The 14,273-nt window shown below is 54.0% G+C and overlaps 1 protein-coding gene across 4 annotated transcripts in view; it reads right to left on the reverse strand.

Annotated features, from left to right (window-relative positions):
• Positions 1 to 14,273, reverse strand: part of NCAM2 (neural cell adhesion molecule 2) — a 244,275-nt gene that overhangs the window by 15,740 nt on the left and 214,262 nt on the right. For 2 of the 4 annotated variants that reach the window (XM_029081675.2, XM_029081676.2), the window contains exons 14-16: positions 13,318 to 13,439; positions 9,758 to 9,938; positions 47 to 5,437 (exon numbers count right to left, since the gene is read on the reverse strand). In XM_029081675.2, coding sequence (XP_028937508.1) covers positions 5,316 to 5,437; positions 9,758 to 9,938; positions 13,318 to 13,439 — 425 coding nt within the window. In that variant the 3' untranslated portion in view covers positions 47 to 5,315. Of the gene's footprint in view, positions 1 to 46; positions 5,438 to 9,757; positions 9,939 to 13,317; positions 13,440 to 14,273 lie in introns of those variants that run through there. The other 2 variants (XM_029081674.2, XM_029081673.2) reach the window with 1 other exon arrangement.

A 14,273-nucleotide genomic window follows, 5' to 3' on the forward strand; every position in this document is an offset into this window, starting at 1 on the left:
GGACAGAAGAGGTTTCACCGGTAATAAAGAAAACACGAAAAAGGAAGCTTTTTGACAGTTTTCTTTATTACAAAAATGGAGACACAGGTACACGAAACGGAACACATGCAGACGGTTACAAAGAGGTCCATACAGAGCGTTTGGGTAGACACAGGAGGATGAGTCAGAGGCTACATTTCGGGGACGGGGAGAGGGGCACAGAGTTTCGGAGGAGGAAGCGGAAAGGTGAACGAGTGCTGTTGAACATGATCGGAAAGCAGAAATCGACACAGGTGTGTAAGATGTGAGGCAACGGCAGGTTGGAAGAGAAGAAATAAAAAGCTCAGCTCCGTCCCCATTTCGGGCCACATTCTGGAAAGCATCGGGTGCTGATGATAATGCTGTTATGCGTTTACTAAGTGACAAGCACTGTACTAAGCGCTGGGGTAGACACAAACTAATCAGATCGGACAGCGTCTCTCTCCCTCAAAGAATGCTACGTACCCAATCAGACGGAAGACAAAAATCACTGAACAGAAAGCATCCAAATCGACCCTTGGTATCGCTGCCGGAACGCGCTTGAAGGAAACCGTTTCTACTGAGTTCCTCGGAGGGACTCTGAATTTGAACCAGGATGGACGGCATTTTTTGAGATAACTGACCGCTAGCGAAAGGCTGTTGGGAGAGGCTACGCACGTCCAAGAGCATAAAAAAGTTTACGAACTTTGGAATGGATCGTGCAGTCGTTAATTGGCTCACATCTACATCAGTGCCTGTTGAGATTTATCGGAATGGATGGATGGTATTAGATGAAAGAAGATTACACAAAAGGACATGAACAACCGGAGTATTTCTGGGGAAAAAAAATGTCTCCCCAGATTAAACATTAAAATCCCTGAAACTGTCCTGGCACACACATTTTCAACAGCCAAACACGGTCTTTCCACTGAGAAAGAAAAGAAGGCAGTGGTAAGTCAGGAAGAGGGATATTTCCTTTGTTTCCCCCAAAAGCAATGGGACATTCTACTGCTCTCACAGTTGGGATTTACCAGTAGGACTATGGAGAGAGGTTTTGGGTTTGGCTCAACCTATGTGTTGTGAGTTTCCATCATCCTTGGAAATAAAACGTGCCCGCCTATCATTTTCCTCAGCTTGGCAAAATCCAACACACCTGCTCTTATAGGCCAAATGACTTTGTTTATTGTTGTACTATACTCTCCCAAGCACTTAGTACAGTGCTCCGCACCCAATAAGCGCTCAATGAATACGACTGAATTAACAAATGAACGTTGTGAGGAAAAAAACCCCGTCCATGGGAAGTGTCGGAGACGCGCATCCACCGGGATTCTCCCCGCCACCGTGTTTCCGGGTGAATGATGTGTCTGAAGAAACAATGTTCAAATCATTTCTCCAGACGAAAATCTCTGATAAAGCGGGGCACTACACTGACTTGAAGTGGTGAATCGGGGAAAATATTCAGCTGTTTTCTGAGGATTTCTTGCCCGTGCGTGTTGTAGAGAAAATTTTCGGTCAAGATTCAGGAGGGTGCTGGAAGCCAGCAATTCCTCAGCATCAACATTTAGTGAAATAAATCTGTTTTGTACATCAAAGGCAAACAGAAACACCCTACGCTTCTACTCCAAACAACAGATGTTCCCTCTCGACAAGTGGTAGAAAATTGTCCCCTCAAAGCATTCGCACACAGCACTGTGGCATTCGAACCGCTCCGGGAAACGGGAGCCGATTTATTTGATGAGAGCTTTCCAGTCACGGTGATGATGCTTGTCTTCCACCCCGGGAAACTAAGGCCTGGAACGATGAGTAAGCAGGGAATCAACGTGGCCTTGTGGAAAGAACCCGGGCCTGGGCGACCGAGGATCTGGGTTCTAATCCCGGCTCTGCCGCCTCCCGGCTGGGTGGCCTTGGACAAGTCACTTCCCCAGGACTCAGTTTCCTCACGTGTAAAATGAGGGGGTACAAACCCTGTTCTCCCGCCTTCTGAGACAGAGAGCTCCACGTGGGACAGGGGTTGCGTCCAACCCGATTATCCTGAATCGACCCCAGCGTTTAGTAGAACGTGGGGCACCCCGTATGCACCCAACAAAACCCACTAATGTGACGATCAGGAACAATTCCGCGCCCTGATAACTTCCAACTCTGGAGTCAGGAATAGCGGCATTACGTGACCTCACTCTCTGGCCACATTTCCTGAGGATGGCACGTTTCGAAAAATAACCCACATGACATCCAGATTGCCGGGTAAAACTTGCCGAACCCACGACCGCCTCTCTCTCGCTTTCTCTCCCAGGGAAGTGCTTGTCATCTGTCGATTAGGTTGAGCGGACGGCTCAGTGTCTTTTGGAGACGGGGTCGAAAAATCAAGACGTCACGGGGAAAGAAATCCTCCCGCAGACTATCCCACTTGAGGAACCCGCCGGAAATTTTCGGAATGACTCCAAGGGGAGGCCCTTCGATTCACCGCTTGCCGACTCCCACGGAATTACGGGTTTCCGTGTGACCTTTATCATTTTACATCTTTATTCACGGAGCGGAACTTTCATTACACATAATGGCGAAGTGAAATGAGAAACGGCGACAGTAATAGCTAGTTGGATTCGAGAAGCAGGGAGGTACGGCCCAAATAAGAACAAAAAAATCTGTTTTGCCTCTTTCGGGGGAATGAGGGAATGCAAATAAGGGGGGCCTTTTTTCAGTCATTCTGCTGCCGTGATAAATTAAGCCTAATTGGAGATAAAAACTCAAACCTAAATCAAACTCAAAAAACACATGACGCGACCTGCCCGCCATGACTCGAACCACTCGGGTGTTTTCACTGGGAAAATCTTCCGGCTGATGTAAACGCGTTGACGGGGAAAGGATCAACACAACCCCTAAGTTGTGAAATTTACACAAAAGGGCCGGCGGGGATGCTGCGAGCACGTGACCCTCACTTCGGACATGAGGTCGAGAGACTGATGTGGGCGGAGGAGAGGAGGTTGGGTCCTACGGAGAGAGCGGGGGAAAGGCTATTTGGGTTGTAGGGGTCACCGCGGCCCAATCTGGGAGTCCGGCTGGGGCATTCCTGGAAAGAGGTGATTCCTCGGGTACGGGAACTGGAACCAGTGGTCACCTAAGGAGAATCACTGGCCTGGTAGGGAAGGCGGCCCGACCCAGATGCCAGAGTCTCCTATGGTACAATTGGTAACCCCCGAAAGGTCACCTTAGGTTCACAGGGTCAAGGACCCACCTCGTCTTACTTCTGGAGGGTCCCGTGAGGTGCAAGTCACGTGGGTGGGCTCTTCCCATCTCTCCCACTGGGCAGTTCGGCCTGTCTCCCCTCCGACTTTGGATGGACGTTGAGTTTTAATGCCTAGCCCTTGGCGGGGAAGGATGACTACGCAGCTTCCTCCGACAGGATTTTAGGCACCAGGACGGAGGAGTCGAGGGGGCCGGGCATCCCCTTCCACCACGAGCCGCTCCGGGCCGCGTACGCGAGAGGAGGATTATGACACGCCACTGAGCCACTTACACTTACGGTTCATTTTTCACTGAGGCCTTGTCTACATGCCAAACAGGAAGCCAGTCAGAACTCCAATATTCACCCTAACACACAAAACACACAGACACACATAGGCTCAACATCACACCGTTACGAAGGCCGGGCTGACGTGAGAGTGAAATCTAAGTCCTACGACTTCAGCGGTCATCCGTTTTAAGCTACACATCCCCAGTCCTCTTCCCAGGGTCAAGCCTTATTGCACACATCCTACTCTCTGTCCGGCAGAACCTACCGTGAGCATAATCTACACGCTAGGGAATATCACCTCTCCTAGCCCGGCTACCCGCACATCACCAATTTTCAGGAGATGCCAGTGAAACGTTTTTCCGTCAGCCGAATCGAAAATGCTACGGATGCGAACAAACCGACAGGATCCAAGGATCACAGTCTAGGTGAAATCTGGTTTGGCTTTTCCTAGCGAGTCACGTCGGCCGCAGCCATGCTCTGAGAATCCCAATTTGGTCATGTTTCTGGAAGAAACCCGGTTGAGCCAGTCAGTCGGGTCAGTGGTATTTATTGAGCGCTTCCTGAGTACCGAGCTCTGTACTAAGCGCTTGGGAGAGTAAAATATAACAATAAAAGGACACATTCCCTGTTCCCGGAGAGCTTACAGTCTAGAAGGAACTTCACGCGTCCACGATGCCCGGGGCCGCTGTAACTTTGGTTAGAAGTGGCATGAGCCCGGATGAAACCCCTCTCCATACGGCGAACCGTCCCGAGCTCCGCTTCCCAGATGCTAGCCACGGATAGGCACCCCGAGGCGTTCTTTTCTCCGGCCAGGGAAGCCCTTCCAGGCTCGTCGGGGCCCGGAAGCCCCAGGGAGTAGACACGGGGTCATTTGGGATGGCATGCCGTCGGTGGCCAGGGGCACGACTGAGGAAACGAAGGCTTCGGGAGGGATGTTTACACAAAGGCTCACGTTGCCTCCCCGAATAACCCCTAGAGTCTGCACCCCGTCTGGGGAGAAGCGCCCCGCTTCTCTCCCGAACAGAAACGACTTTCCGGAAGGGCCTGGCCGGGGAGAAGAGTTACTCCGGTGGTGACACCGAGAACGGCCCCAATCCACTTTGGAAGTCAGGGAGAGTTCGCCCGTTAACATCCAAATGAAAACTACGTGGTTGGGGGACAGAGTTGCCACGGAACACACTGGGGAAGACTTTCGACAATCAGCGCAAGAAGCCAAATGGAGAGTAAGGAAATCCGTCACCATAAAAGACAGGTTATGCCTGCTACGCAGAGATGCCGATATTATCGGGACGGGGAAGGAAGGGGAAGGTGAAAGGAGGGTTGTGGTCAACTACTCAGAGGAGAACAGACATCCCGAATCATCTAGGGAGCACAGAGAAACAAGTGGGCTGTCCATCGGGACAACCCCTCTAGCCCGTAAGCTGGCTGTGGGCAGGGGTGTGTCCGTTTATTGTTCCACTCTCCCAAGCGCTTAGTACAGTGCTCTGCACACAGGAAGCGCTCACCAAATACAACTGAATGCACAGACAAATGAACGACAGGGAGACGCCGCCGTCGCTGACCTGGGCAAACGGGGCATAAAAGACAGGGGAAACACGTCACCCATCTGATATCTGGAGCCTCCACTCCCGGCTGGCTTTTATATCTTGGACTCTTTAATTGGGTTCCCCGGGACGACGACGGGGAGGATTTTCGGAGCCGTGGTAAACCTTTAACGCGACGTGGAGAAGTCGGATCGCTACTCGGATCGGTTTTCCTTTTGCCGTGGAGGGGTGAGGAGGGAAGGGGAGGGGGAAACATCGTCCGGGCCTTATTGGCTAGATCCGAGCATGCATGACAGACTTATGGCCAGAATGAAAGAAAACCCAGCCGCGTTCAGCTGCCACGACTGGCTTCCGTTTCCACCTTTATTCGCTTCGCAGCAGCTAGCTTCTGCATGGATGAAAATCGTTTTCGGAAACAGCAGAAGAGCAAAGCGAGGGAGAAAAGGGGGGAAAAAAAGGCGTAAACATAGGAAATGAAATCAAAGTGGAGGCCAAAGCGACAGGAGGAAAGGAAGAGAACAAGAGAAAAAAGAATTAATGCCACATCTCCAAAATGACATTGACCATTATTTACAAACAGAGACTCCGCTACGGGACACCACTGTGGGTCAACGGTTGGACGGCAGGCTCGATTCTGACACCCAAAAGAGGCAGCGGATTGGGGGGCTGCGTGGGACAGGGGCCCCCCGTCCCTCTGACAGGAATCTCGCGTGTTCTGTCGCGGAGGCCCGACGGCCTTAACCCTCATCCTCTATCCTGACTTCGTTTCTGTGGTATTTGTTAAGCGCTTACCATGTGCCGGGCACTACACTAAGCCCTGGGGTAGGCACAAGCTCATCCGGTTGGACACGGTCCCTGTCCTGCACAGGGCTCACAGTCTTAATCTCTATTTTACAGGTGAGTGAAATGAGGCAATGAGAAGCGACTTGCCCAAGGTCACACAGCTGGGATTAGAACCCAGGTCCTTCTGACTCCCAGGCCCGTGCTTCATCCACAAGGTCACGCCGCTTCTCATGCCACGGAGGCAGTAAATGGAGCTGGGCTGGGGGCGGAGACATCTGTTCTCGGTCTCTCAGGCAGGGCCTTTGTGGGGGCAACAAACCAGGCCAACGGAATAAGCAACGCTCTGACCCCCGCTAACGCCTTCTTCTAACGCCTCACGGATGTGGATCTTCTCTCCAGTGAATGAACGGCAAACCAAGAAGATGGCAGAGACCCCCTTGGGCCACCCAGTTCGCCTTCCTTCCGTTGCCACGGCCCTCGGATCATCCCTGAATGGCGGCCGTCAGGTGGGAATGAAGGGAGGGGTGGCTAGCAGACCTGGCCAAGTCCCTGCCGGGTCCGGGAGTCTACGCGATCTGCGTTAGCGGTGCCCGTAACTCAGCCGGTCGATCGTATTTACGGAGCACTTACTGTGTGCAGAGCACTGTACTAAGCGCCTGGGAGAGAACGATAAAACAGGCATTTCCTGCAGTGGACAAGCTTAGTCTAGAGGGGGAGGCAGACATTAATAGGAATAAATAAAATTACAGATAAGAACCTAAGTGCTGTGGAGCTTCGGGGGGAATGACAGGGCACACGGTGGCTACGGCAGAAGTCAGTACCCCGTTTTATCTTATTTTTTCTGGTATTTGTTCAGCTCTTTGTGTCAAACACTGTTCTAAGCGCTGGAGAATAATAATGTTGGTATTTGTTAAGCGCTTACTATGTGCAGAGCACTGTTCTAAGCGCTGGGGTAGACATAGGGAATCAGGTTGTCCCAGGTGGGGCTCACAGTTAATCCCCATTTGACAGATGAGGTAACTGAGGCACAGAGAAGTTAAGTGACTCGCCCACAGTCACACAGCTGACAAGTGGCAGAGCTGGGAGTCGAACCCATGACCTCTGACTCCGAAGCCCAGGCTCTTTTCCACTGAGCCACGCTGAGAAGGTTCAAGTGAACTGTTAGACACAGTGCCTGGCTCCCATTGGACTCACAGTGGAAATAGGAGGGAGAATTGAGGCACAGCCAAGTGAAGTGACTTGCCCAAGGTCACACGGCAAGCAACTGGCAGAGCTGGGATTAGAACCCAGGTGCTCTGGCTCCCATGCCCGGGCTCTTTCCGCTAAGCTATGCTGCTTCGCCGTTTCCTGTAGGAGGGAAAACTCCGGGGCCAGGAAAAGACAAAGGCAAAGGGAAAGCGAGGCAGGAGATGTGGCTTTCTGTTCTTCTGCTGAAGAATTCATAGCTCCTGCCTGGGAATTTTTCCCTCGAGATGTTTGGTGGGATGGAAAGCAATCCCAAATTCTCCCTTTATTCATCCCTCCCACAGCCGCACAGCACTTATGTCCTTACCCATAATTTCTTTACCTATATGAATGCGTCTCCGCCTCTACCCAGGGAGCTCGCTGTGCGAGGGCAACAACTCAGATTGGCCTCTCCCAAGCGCTTAATACAGTGTTCTGCACACGGTAAGCGCTCCATAAAGAGCGTCGATACATTAGCGATTCCCCCAACTCCCCCCCACCGGTGGCCATCTTGCAGAGTCCGCCGTTCCCCACCAGCAAGTCTGGGGTGTGGAAGTGGGAGAAGGGTCCGCTTCAGCCCCGAATCCTCCAGATGAGAAGCCAAAGCACGGGATAAGCAGGCTCCGGGTCACCGTTCGAGACCTCACGTTTCGCCACGGGAAGACGAGTCCTCCCCGGACCGAACCCGCGGCGATGGCTTCGTGGTCCACGTTTCCTTCGAAGGTCTTCTTCTGGACGCGCCGAGCCACCTCCGCCGGGACACCTGCTTCCGCCTCAGGACTTGGATAAAGCACAGTGGCTGGGCCGGGGAGCGGTTCTCCCCACCGCACGGGTCTGTCCCGATACCACACGGTTCACGAGCTGGCGCCGGGCGACTTGACGTAGGAAGATGCATTTGTGCACGGTCAAGGGGGGGGCACCGCGAAGCTTCCGGGCCTCTGCCTCATTCGTCTCATGCCACCCTCCATCTCGCCACCCACCTCTTGCCCGTGTTTTCCCTCTTTTTTTTTTTTTTTTTTTAACGGTATTTGTTAAGCGCTTCCTACTTGTCCAACATTGTTCTAAGCACCGGGGTCGATACGAGTGAATCAGGTCAGATACAGTTCCCGCCCCACATGGGGCTCGCAGTCTAAACAGGAGGGAAAACAGGTGAACCGAGGCCCGGAGAAGTGAAGTGACTTGCCAGAGGGCCCACGGCAATCGGCAGGGCCGGGATTGGAACCCAGGCCCTTTGACTCTCAGGCCCGTGTTCTTTCCACTAGGCCAAGCTGCTCGTCCACGGCTTGGAATTCCCTTCCCTCTTCATATCCGGCAGAGGATCACCCTCCCTACCTTGAAAGTCTTATTAAAATCCCATCTCCTCCAAGAGGCCTGCCCCGACTAAGTCCTCATTCTTTCTACTTTCTCTTCCATCTGCCCTGCCAATACACATGGCACTGGACCCATTACGCATCTAAAATTCACCCCACCGAGGCACCTACATCCCTATCTGAAGCTCAGCCTCCCACTCCTGTCGACGGGCCGGGAGCCATCGCCGTGGAGGGGAGCGAGCTGGGTGTGACGTGAGTGAAGAGGCAGTTTCCAACAGTTCCCTCGGGCCTGGCCCTTCTGAGGCATCTGTGGGAGTTTCTGGACACCCGAACCCTGGCCGGGCGGACCAGCGGCTTCACGTCGGAGTCTCAACCTCACAGACACGCACGGCCGCTTATCCGAATCAACGTCGCAGCTAATCTCGGGGAATTAACCTCTCCAGAGGATCACCTTGGGCGGAAAAACCGGATCCTCCCCCCTCGCCTTTCGAACTCCGGCGGTGAGTCCACATGGAAAGGGAGAACTTAAATGTGAGCTGTCAAAATTTACAGGTGGCTTTAGCCACTGGGGGAAGGCCGATGACTCAAGTCCCACTGCACTTCAGAAGATCCAAAATGGCAGAACTTAAAACCGCACGTGATTCTTTTTTTTTTTAAATCCAGTGCTTACTGTGCGCCAAACACTGTATTTAGCGCTGGGGTAGATAAAGCTACTCCGGTCGGACCCAATCCCTCATGAGGTTAAAGTTTTAATCCCCATTTTTCAGATTGGAGAACTGAGGCCCAGAAAAGTGAGGTGCCTCGCCTGAGGTCACACGGCAGACAAGTGGCGGAGCTGGGATTAGAGGGAATTAGAATTCTAGCCAGAGCACGTGGGTGCGAACGACAGTGCTCTGGAGAGCGCCGTTGACCGGCTTGGCTTTTAATGCCCTGCAAAGGCAGAACAGCTAGAAGATGGACATCGGGACCTAAAAATAATAATGATGATATTTGTGAAGCGTTCACTATGTGCCAGCAACTGTACTAAACACAGGGGCAAGCAAATCGAGCTGGATACATTTCCTGACTCATGTGGAGCTCAGTCTCCATCCCCACTTTACAGGTGAGGTGAGTGAGGCCCAGAAAAGTGAAGTGACTGGCCCAAGGTCACACAGCAGACAAGCGGCAGAGCCGGGATCAGAATCCATGACCTTCTGACTCATTCCCTACGCCGTGCCGATTCGGCGGGGACAATGGTTGATATCCCATAATAAGCAACCCCCCTCCGACGCGGTCTTCGGCCGAAGAGGGTGCGCGTTTGCGCCGCTCCGTGTGCCGAGGGCGGCCAGATCCCCGAGACGCCAGCCACGTAACGGGCCGGCTGCCTCGGGGCCTTCCCCGCCGGGACTCACCTTTGATGATGCTGGGCTTGGGCGGCATGCTGAACTCGTAGAGCGTGGGCTCCGAGAAGCCCAGCCGGTTGGCCGCGGAGATCTGCACTTCGTATCCCATGGTCCACTGAAGATGCTCCAGGATGATGTGGTCCCTAGTGCCCTGCACCTTCTTCTCCAGCCACTGGTCCTCCTTGTCTTTCTGTCAAGGCGGAAGGATCCGTGTCAGTGGTCAAGGACCGGACCGGCCCCCCGGCACCGCCCCATCAGGACTTGAGCGTTTCAGCCGACGGGGGCCCGACGGGAAGGGCGTCGAGTCCGGGAATCAGAGTAATAATAAGAAAAATCACGGTACGGGTTCAGCGCTTACTCTGAGCCAGGCGCTGTTCTAAGCGCTGGCGTAGATACAATGTCATCAGGTTGGATGCAGGCTCTGTCCCCATGGGGCTCACAGTCTTAATCCTCATTTTCCAGATGAGGTAACTGAGGCCCAGAAAAGTAAACACACTTATCCAAGGTCATACGGCAGAAACGTGACGGAGCCGGGATTAGAACCTGGGTCCTTCTGAGTCCCGGGCCCAGGCTCTAGCCATTAGAGCCACGCCGCTTCTCTACCATAGTTCAGGTAGGGGCACCGTCCCCACGGGACGTTTCGTCACAGAGGACTGTGGGGGACGGAGGTCCTCTGTGGGGAGAGAGCGAGGCTCCCCAGGGTCAAGCGACTGACATCGGGAGGCCACCTTTCAGCCGGTCAACAGGTCAACCTAAGGTGCGGAAACTCAACGACCTCCGAGTCGTGGCGGGGGTGAAGCGGGCCTTCTGGGAGTCGACGCGACCCGGTGGGAACTCTCCCTCGCCCGCTCTCAACCCCTTCGGCTCGGAATCGGGATCGGGATTTCATCTCCGCGGCCTTCGCTTTGGCACCAGAAGGATTCTGGGTGGAAAATTCTCGCACGCACCGTGCCAAGTTATTTCATTTTACTCTGGGGTGTCTGGCAAAGCCTATCCTAGGAGCCAGGCACTGCGCGAAGCGCTGGGGTAGAGACAAATGAAACAGGTCAGACACAGTCCCTATATGGGGCTCACGGTCTAATAAATAGGAGGGAGTGGGTCTGAATCCCCACTTTATAGTTGAGGAAACTGAGGCCCACAGAAAAGGAGGAGAAGTCGTCCAAGGTCACAGCGGAGGAGTGTGGCAGAGCACGGATGAGAGCGACTCCCAGGCCCCTGCTTTTTCCACCAGGCCAAACTGCTTCCGCATTTGCCGTCACAGAGCAGGCGAGTGGCGGAGCTGGGATCAGAACCCAGGTCCCGCGACTCCCGGACCCCCTTTCCGGAGTCCCGTCCGGGAGAGGCGATCCTCTCCCGGGGCCACCTGCCAACAAGGTGGCAGTGCCGCCGGGAACAAACGTCCCAATCCTGTCTGTCGGCGGCCACTGAGCTTGGTGCTGCAAGACTCCCTGACCGGGCATTGACTCGCACCAGCCCCCCTCTTTCGTCCTTGGCGGAAGCGGCCCCAAGGGCTAGTGACGGTCCAACGCTTCGACGGTCTACGAGCTCTTCCGACTTTAATGAATCCGTCGTTCTAATGAGCTGAGCCGCCAACCTCGTCCGGTGCATCTGTTAGGGACACATCTGCTATGCCTACGTAGCTCATCCGCTGCCCGGGGCCTTGTCCCCGGGGATTTTTCTGGGCAGAAATACAATCTCCCCTCCTCCTCCGGTACCTCACTCGTGGTCTTTTCTACATTCCCGGGGCTCCTCGGACACCCTCGCAGCAAGTTCTAGCAGCAGGATGCTCACATCGAATGCAGCAGAACAACTAGACGGAACGGAAAATATCCAGGGCTCTCTCTTTTTTTTTTTTCCTCCCCCGCCCCCGGCACTGAGTTTGGATGATTCTTCTCTCACTTACTCGGTATCTCTGTCTGAACAGCAGCAAGATGTAGTGGCCAGATCACGGGCCTGGGAGCCAGGGGGTCATGGGTTCCAGCCCCGGCTCTGCCACCGGTCTGCTGTGTGGCCTGGGAAAGTCGCCTCACTTCTCTGTGCCTCCGTCACCTCATCTGCAAAATGGGGACTGAGACTGAGCCCCTTGCGGGACAGGGACGGTGTCCAACTTGATTTGCTCGGATCCGCCCCGGTGCTTAGTACCGTGTCTGGCACAAAGCAAGCGCGTGAGAAATACCGTCATTATCTGAGAAATCATTCCCCACCCCCACCTTCCCTTCTCTATCTTCTGTTCCAGACCCTCGCACCCCCTGCCGCCCCCAATAACCTCTCTTTTCATGGTATTAGTTCACCGCTTACTATGAGCCAGGCACTGTACTAGACACTGGGGTAGAGAAAAGACAATCAGGTTGGGGCGAGTCCCGGTCCCACACCGCGCTCACGGGCTCAATCCCCATTTTCCAGATGGGGTAACTGAGTCGCGGCGAAGCGGCTTGCCTAAGACCACACAGCAGACAAACAGCAGAGGCGGGATTAGAACCCACATCCTCAGCCTACAGAGGAGACAACCCCAAAAGGACTCAGCTTCATCCTGTCTGAAAGGAGGCAGGGCAAGGTGTGGAATGGCGACGCTTGGGGCTGGATGACGGAGAGTTTCTGCTCTTACACTTCCCCTCACGTCTCCTCCTCACGTCTTTCAAGAGGGAGATGGTTTCCATGGGTGGAAACTGGGAGACGTCCGAGTCCTCGGTGCCCGGGGGCCTCTGTTTACTGTTATTTTGGACGCTCCCAAGCGCTCAGTACACTGCTCTGCACGTAATAAGCGCTCGCTAAACACGAGCGAACCATCGAATGAATCGACGGAAGCCCGCCACTTAGCTCTGGTGCGTTCCTAAAGCGGTGGGCCGAGGTAAGTCTAGACCGCAAGGTCACTGCGGGCAGGCAACGTGCTTCCCAACTCCGCTGTGCCGTACCGTCCCGAGCGCTCGGTACAGTGCTCTGCACGCAGTGAGCGCTCAATAAATACCACTGATGATGAAAAGCGAACCGTCTTCTCAAGGATCCCCTTAAGTTTGAGCCTCTCCCTGGCACGACGGCTAACAGTTCAGAATGTCGACATGTACCGCGCCAGACCGATCTCCCCTACATTTCACGCCCGTCGAAGATCACGTTCCGAGTGACGGAAAAGGACGAAAATCAGATTCGAGAAACATCCGCCTGAATATATCCGGAAGCGTGCGACGGTGCGTGCTGACGAGACTTGGGCGAAATTACCACCACCAGACATCATCGACAAAAGGCTAATTGAAATATAAATCAAATCAACCCCAGGCTACCGAGGCAGCTTCTGCATCGTGAAGCGAATAATCCTCCCCGATGGCGTGCGCCTCTCGCGCTCTCTCAACGGGCCTCTAAGACGCCGGCGTGTTCAAAATGCCTCGGCTCCCCCCGACGTCATCGAGGAGGGTGACGGAGGCTTTCCTTGGCATTTCGCTCGGGGTTCCCGGGGGCCGGGAATAACGAACTCTAGGTGGGCAACTTCTCCGGTGTTACCCTGAGAGCGACTTGATGGAGCCCCTCGGCCGGAACCAACACCCCCACCACCCCGATGTCACGTGCCGCCTACTTACGCTGCGGTACTTGACGATGTATTCCAGGATAGGGGCTCCCCCGTCGTCTTGCTTGGTGATGCTGAGCTTGAAGGTCTTCCCGCTGCTGGGCTGGCCGTGGATAGAGGGTGGGCTCGGCTCACCTAATCGGACAATAATAATGTTACACTGCCGTCTCCCGAGCGCTTAGTACGGTGCTCTGCACACAGTCAGCGCTCGGTAAATGCCGCCGACTGACCACAGAGCGTTGTTGGGGCTTTTTTGGTTGCTACTGCTCTTCTTCTGAGGAGAAGATTTAATCCGTGTCACCTGCCACGCCCCGCTTCCGTCCAGCCGTCCGAAGAAATAATCGTTTAATCGAATAATCGTCGAATAAACGACGGCAAAATGACCTCAGCTGGATGGGTTTCACCTGCCCCAACCCCGGTCACCTCGTCATTATTTACGTGTCCAGTGGCTCGTTCTAGACTCCAAGAGGGACTGGATGGCGACTACTTATCGCGTCCCTCATCCTTAATGAGGATCTTTCCGTCCTCGTTAAAACCCAACCAATCCAACCTACTTACTGAGTGCTCACAGAAGACTGTATGAAGTGCTTGGGAAAGCACAACACAATAACAAGACACATTCCCTTCCCTCAAGGAGCTTATCGTCTAGGGGGGGCTACAGTCTTCGAAGCTCAGCAACCCACTCCTTGGGTGGGCAAGGTGCGATAGCTAGTAAAAAAATAATTAGGGCATTCGTCAAGTGCTTACGATATGCCACGTACCATTCTAAGACTAGATTTTTCAGCTCTTAGGGGGCGGGGATTGTTTCTACCCCCCCTCCGCTGCTTTCTGCTCTCCCACCGGCTCTGAACAGTGCCCTGCACTCAGTAAGCTTTCGGTCTCGACCACCGATCTACTGATGGATTAATAACGATAATAATAATTACGGTACTTGTTAAGTGCTTACTGTGTGCAAAGCACTGTTCTAAA

This window comes from Ornithorhynchus anatinus, chromosome 17 (genome assembly GCF_004115215.2).
Source record: "Ornithorhynchus anatinus isolate Pmale09 chromosome 17, mOrnAna1.pri.v4, whole genome shotgun sequence".
In the NCBI taxonomy this organism is placed as follows: Eukaryota; Metazoa; Chordata; class Mammalia; order Monotremata; family Ornithorhynchidae; genus Ornithorhynchus; species Ornithorhynchus anatinus.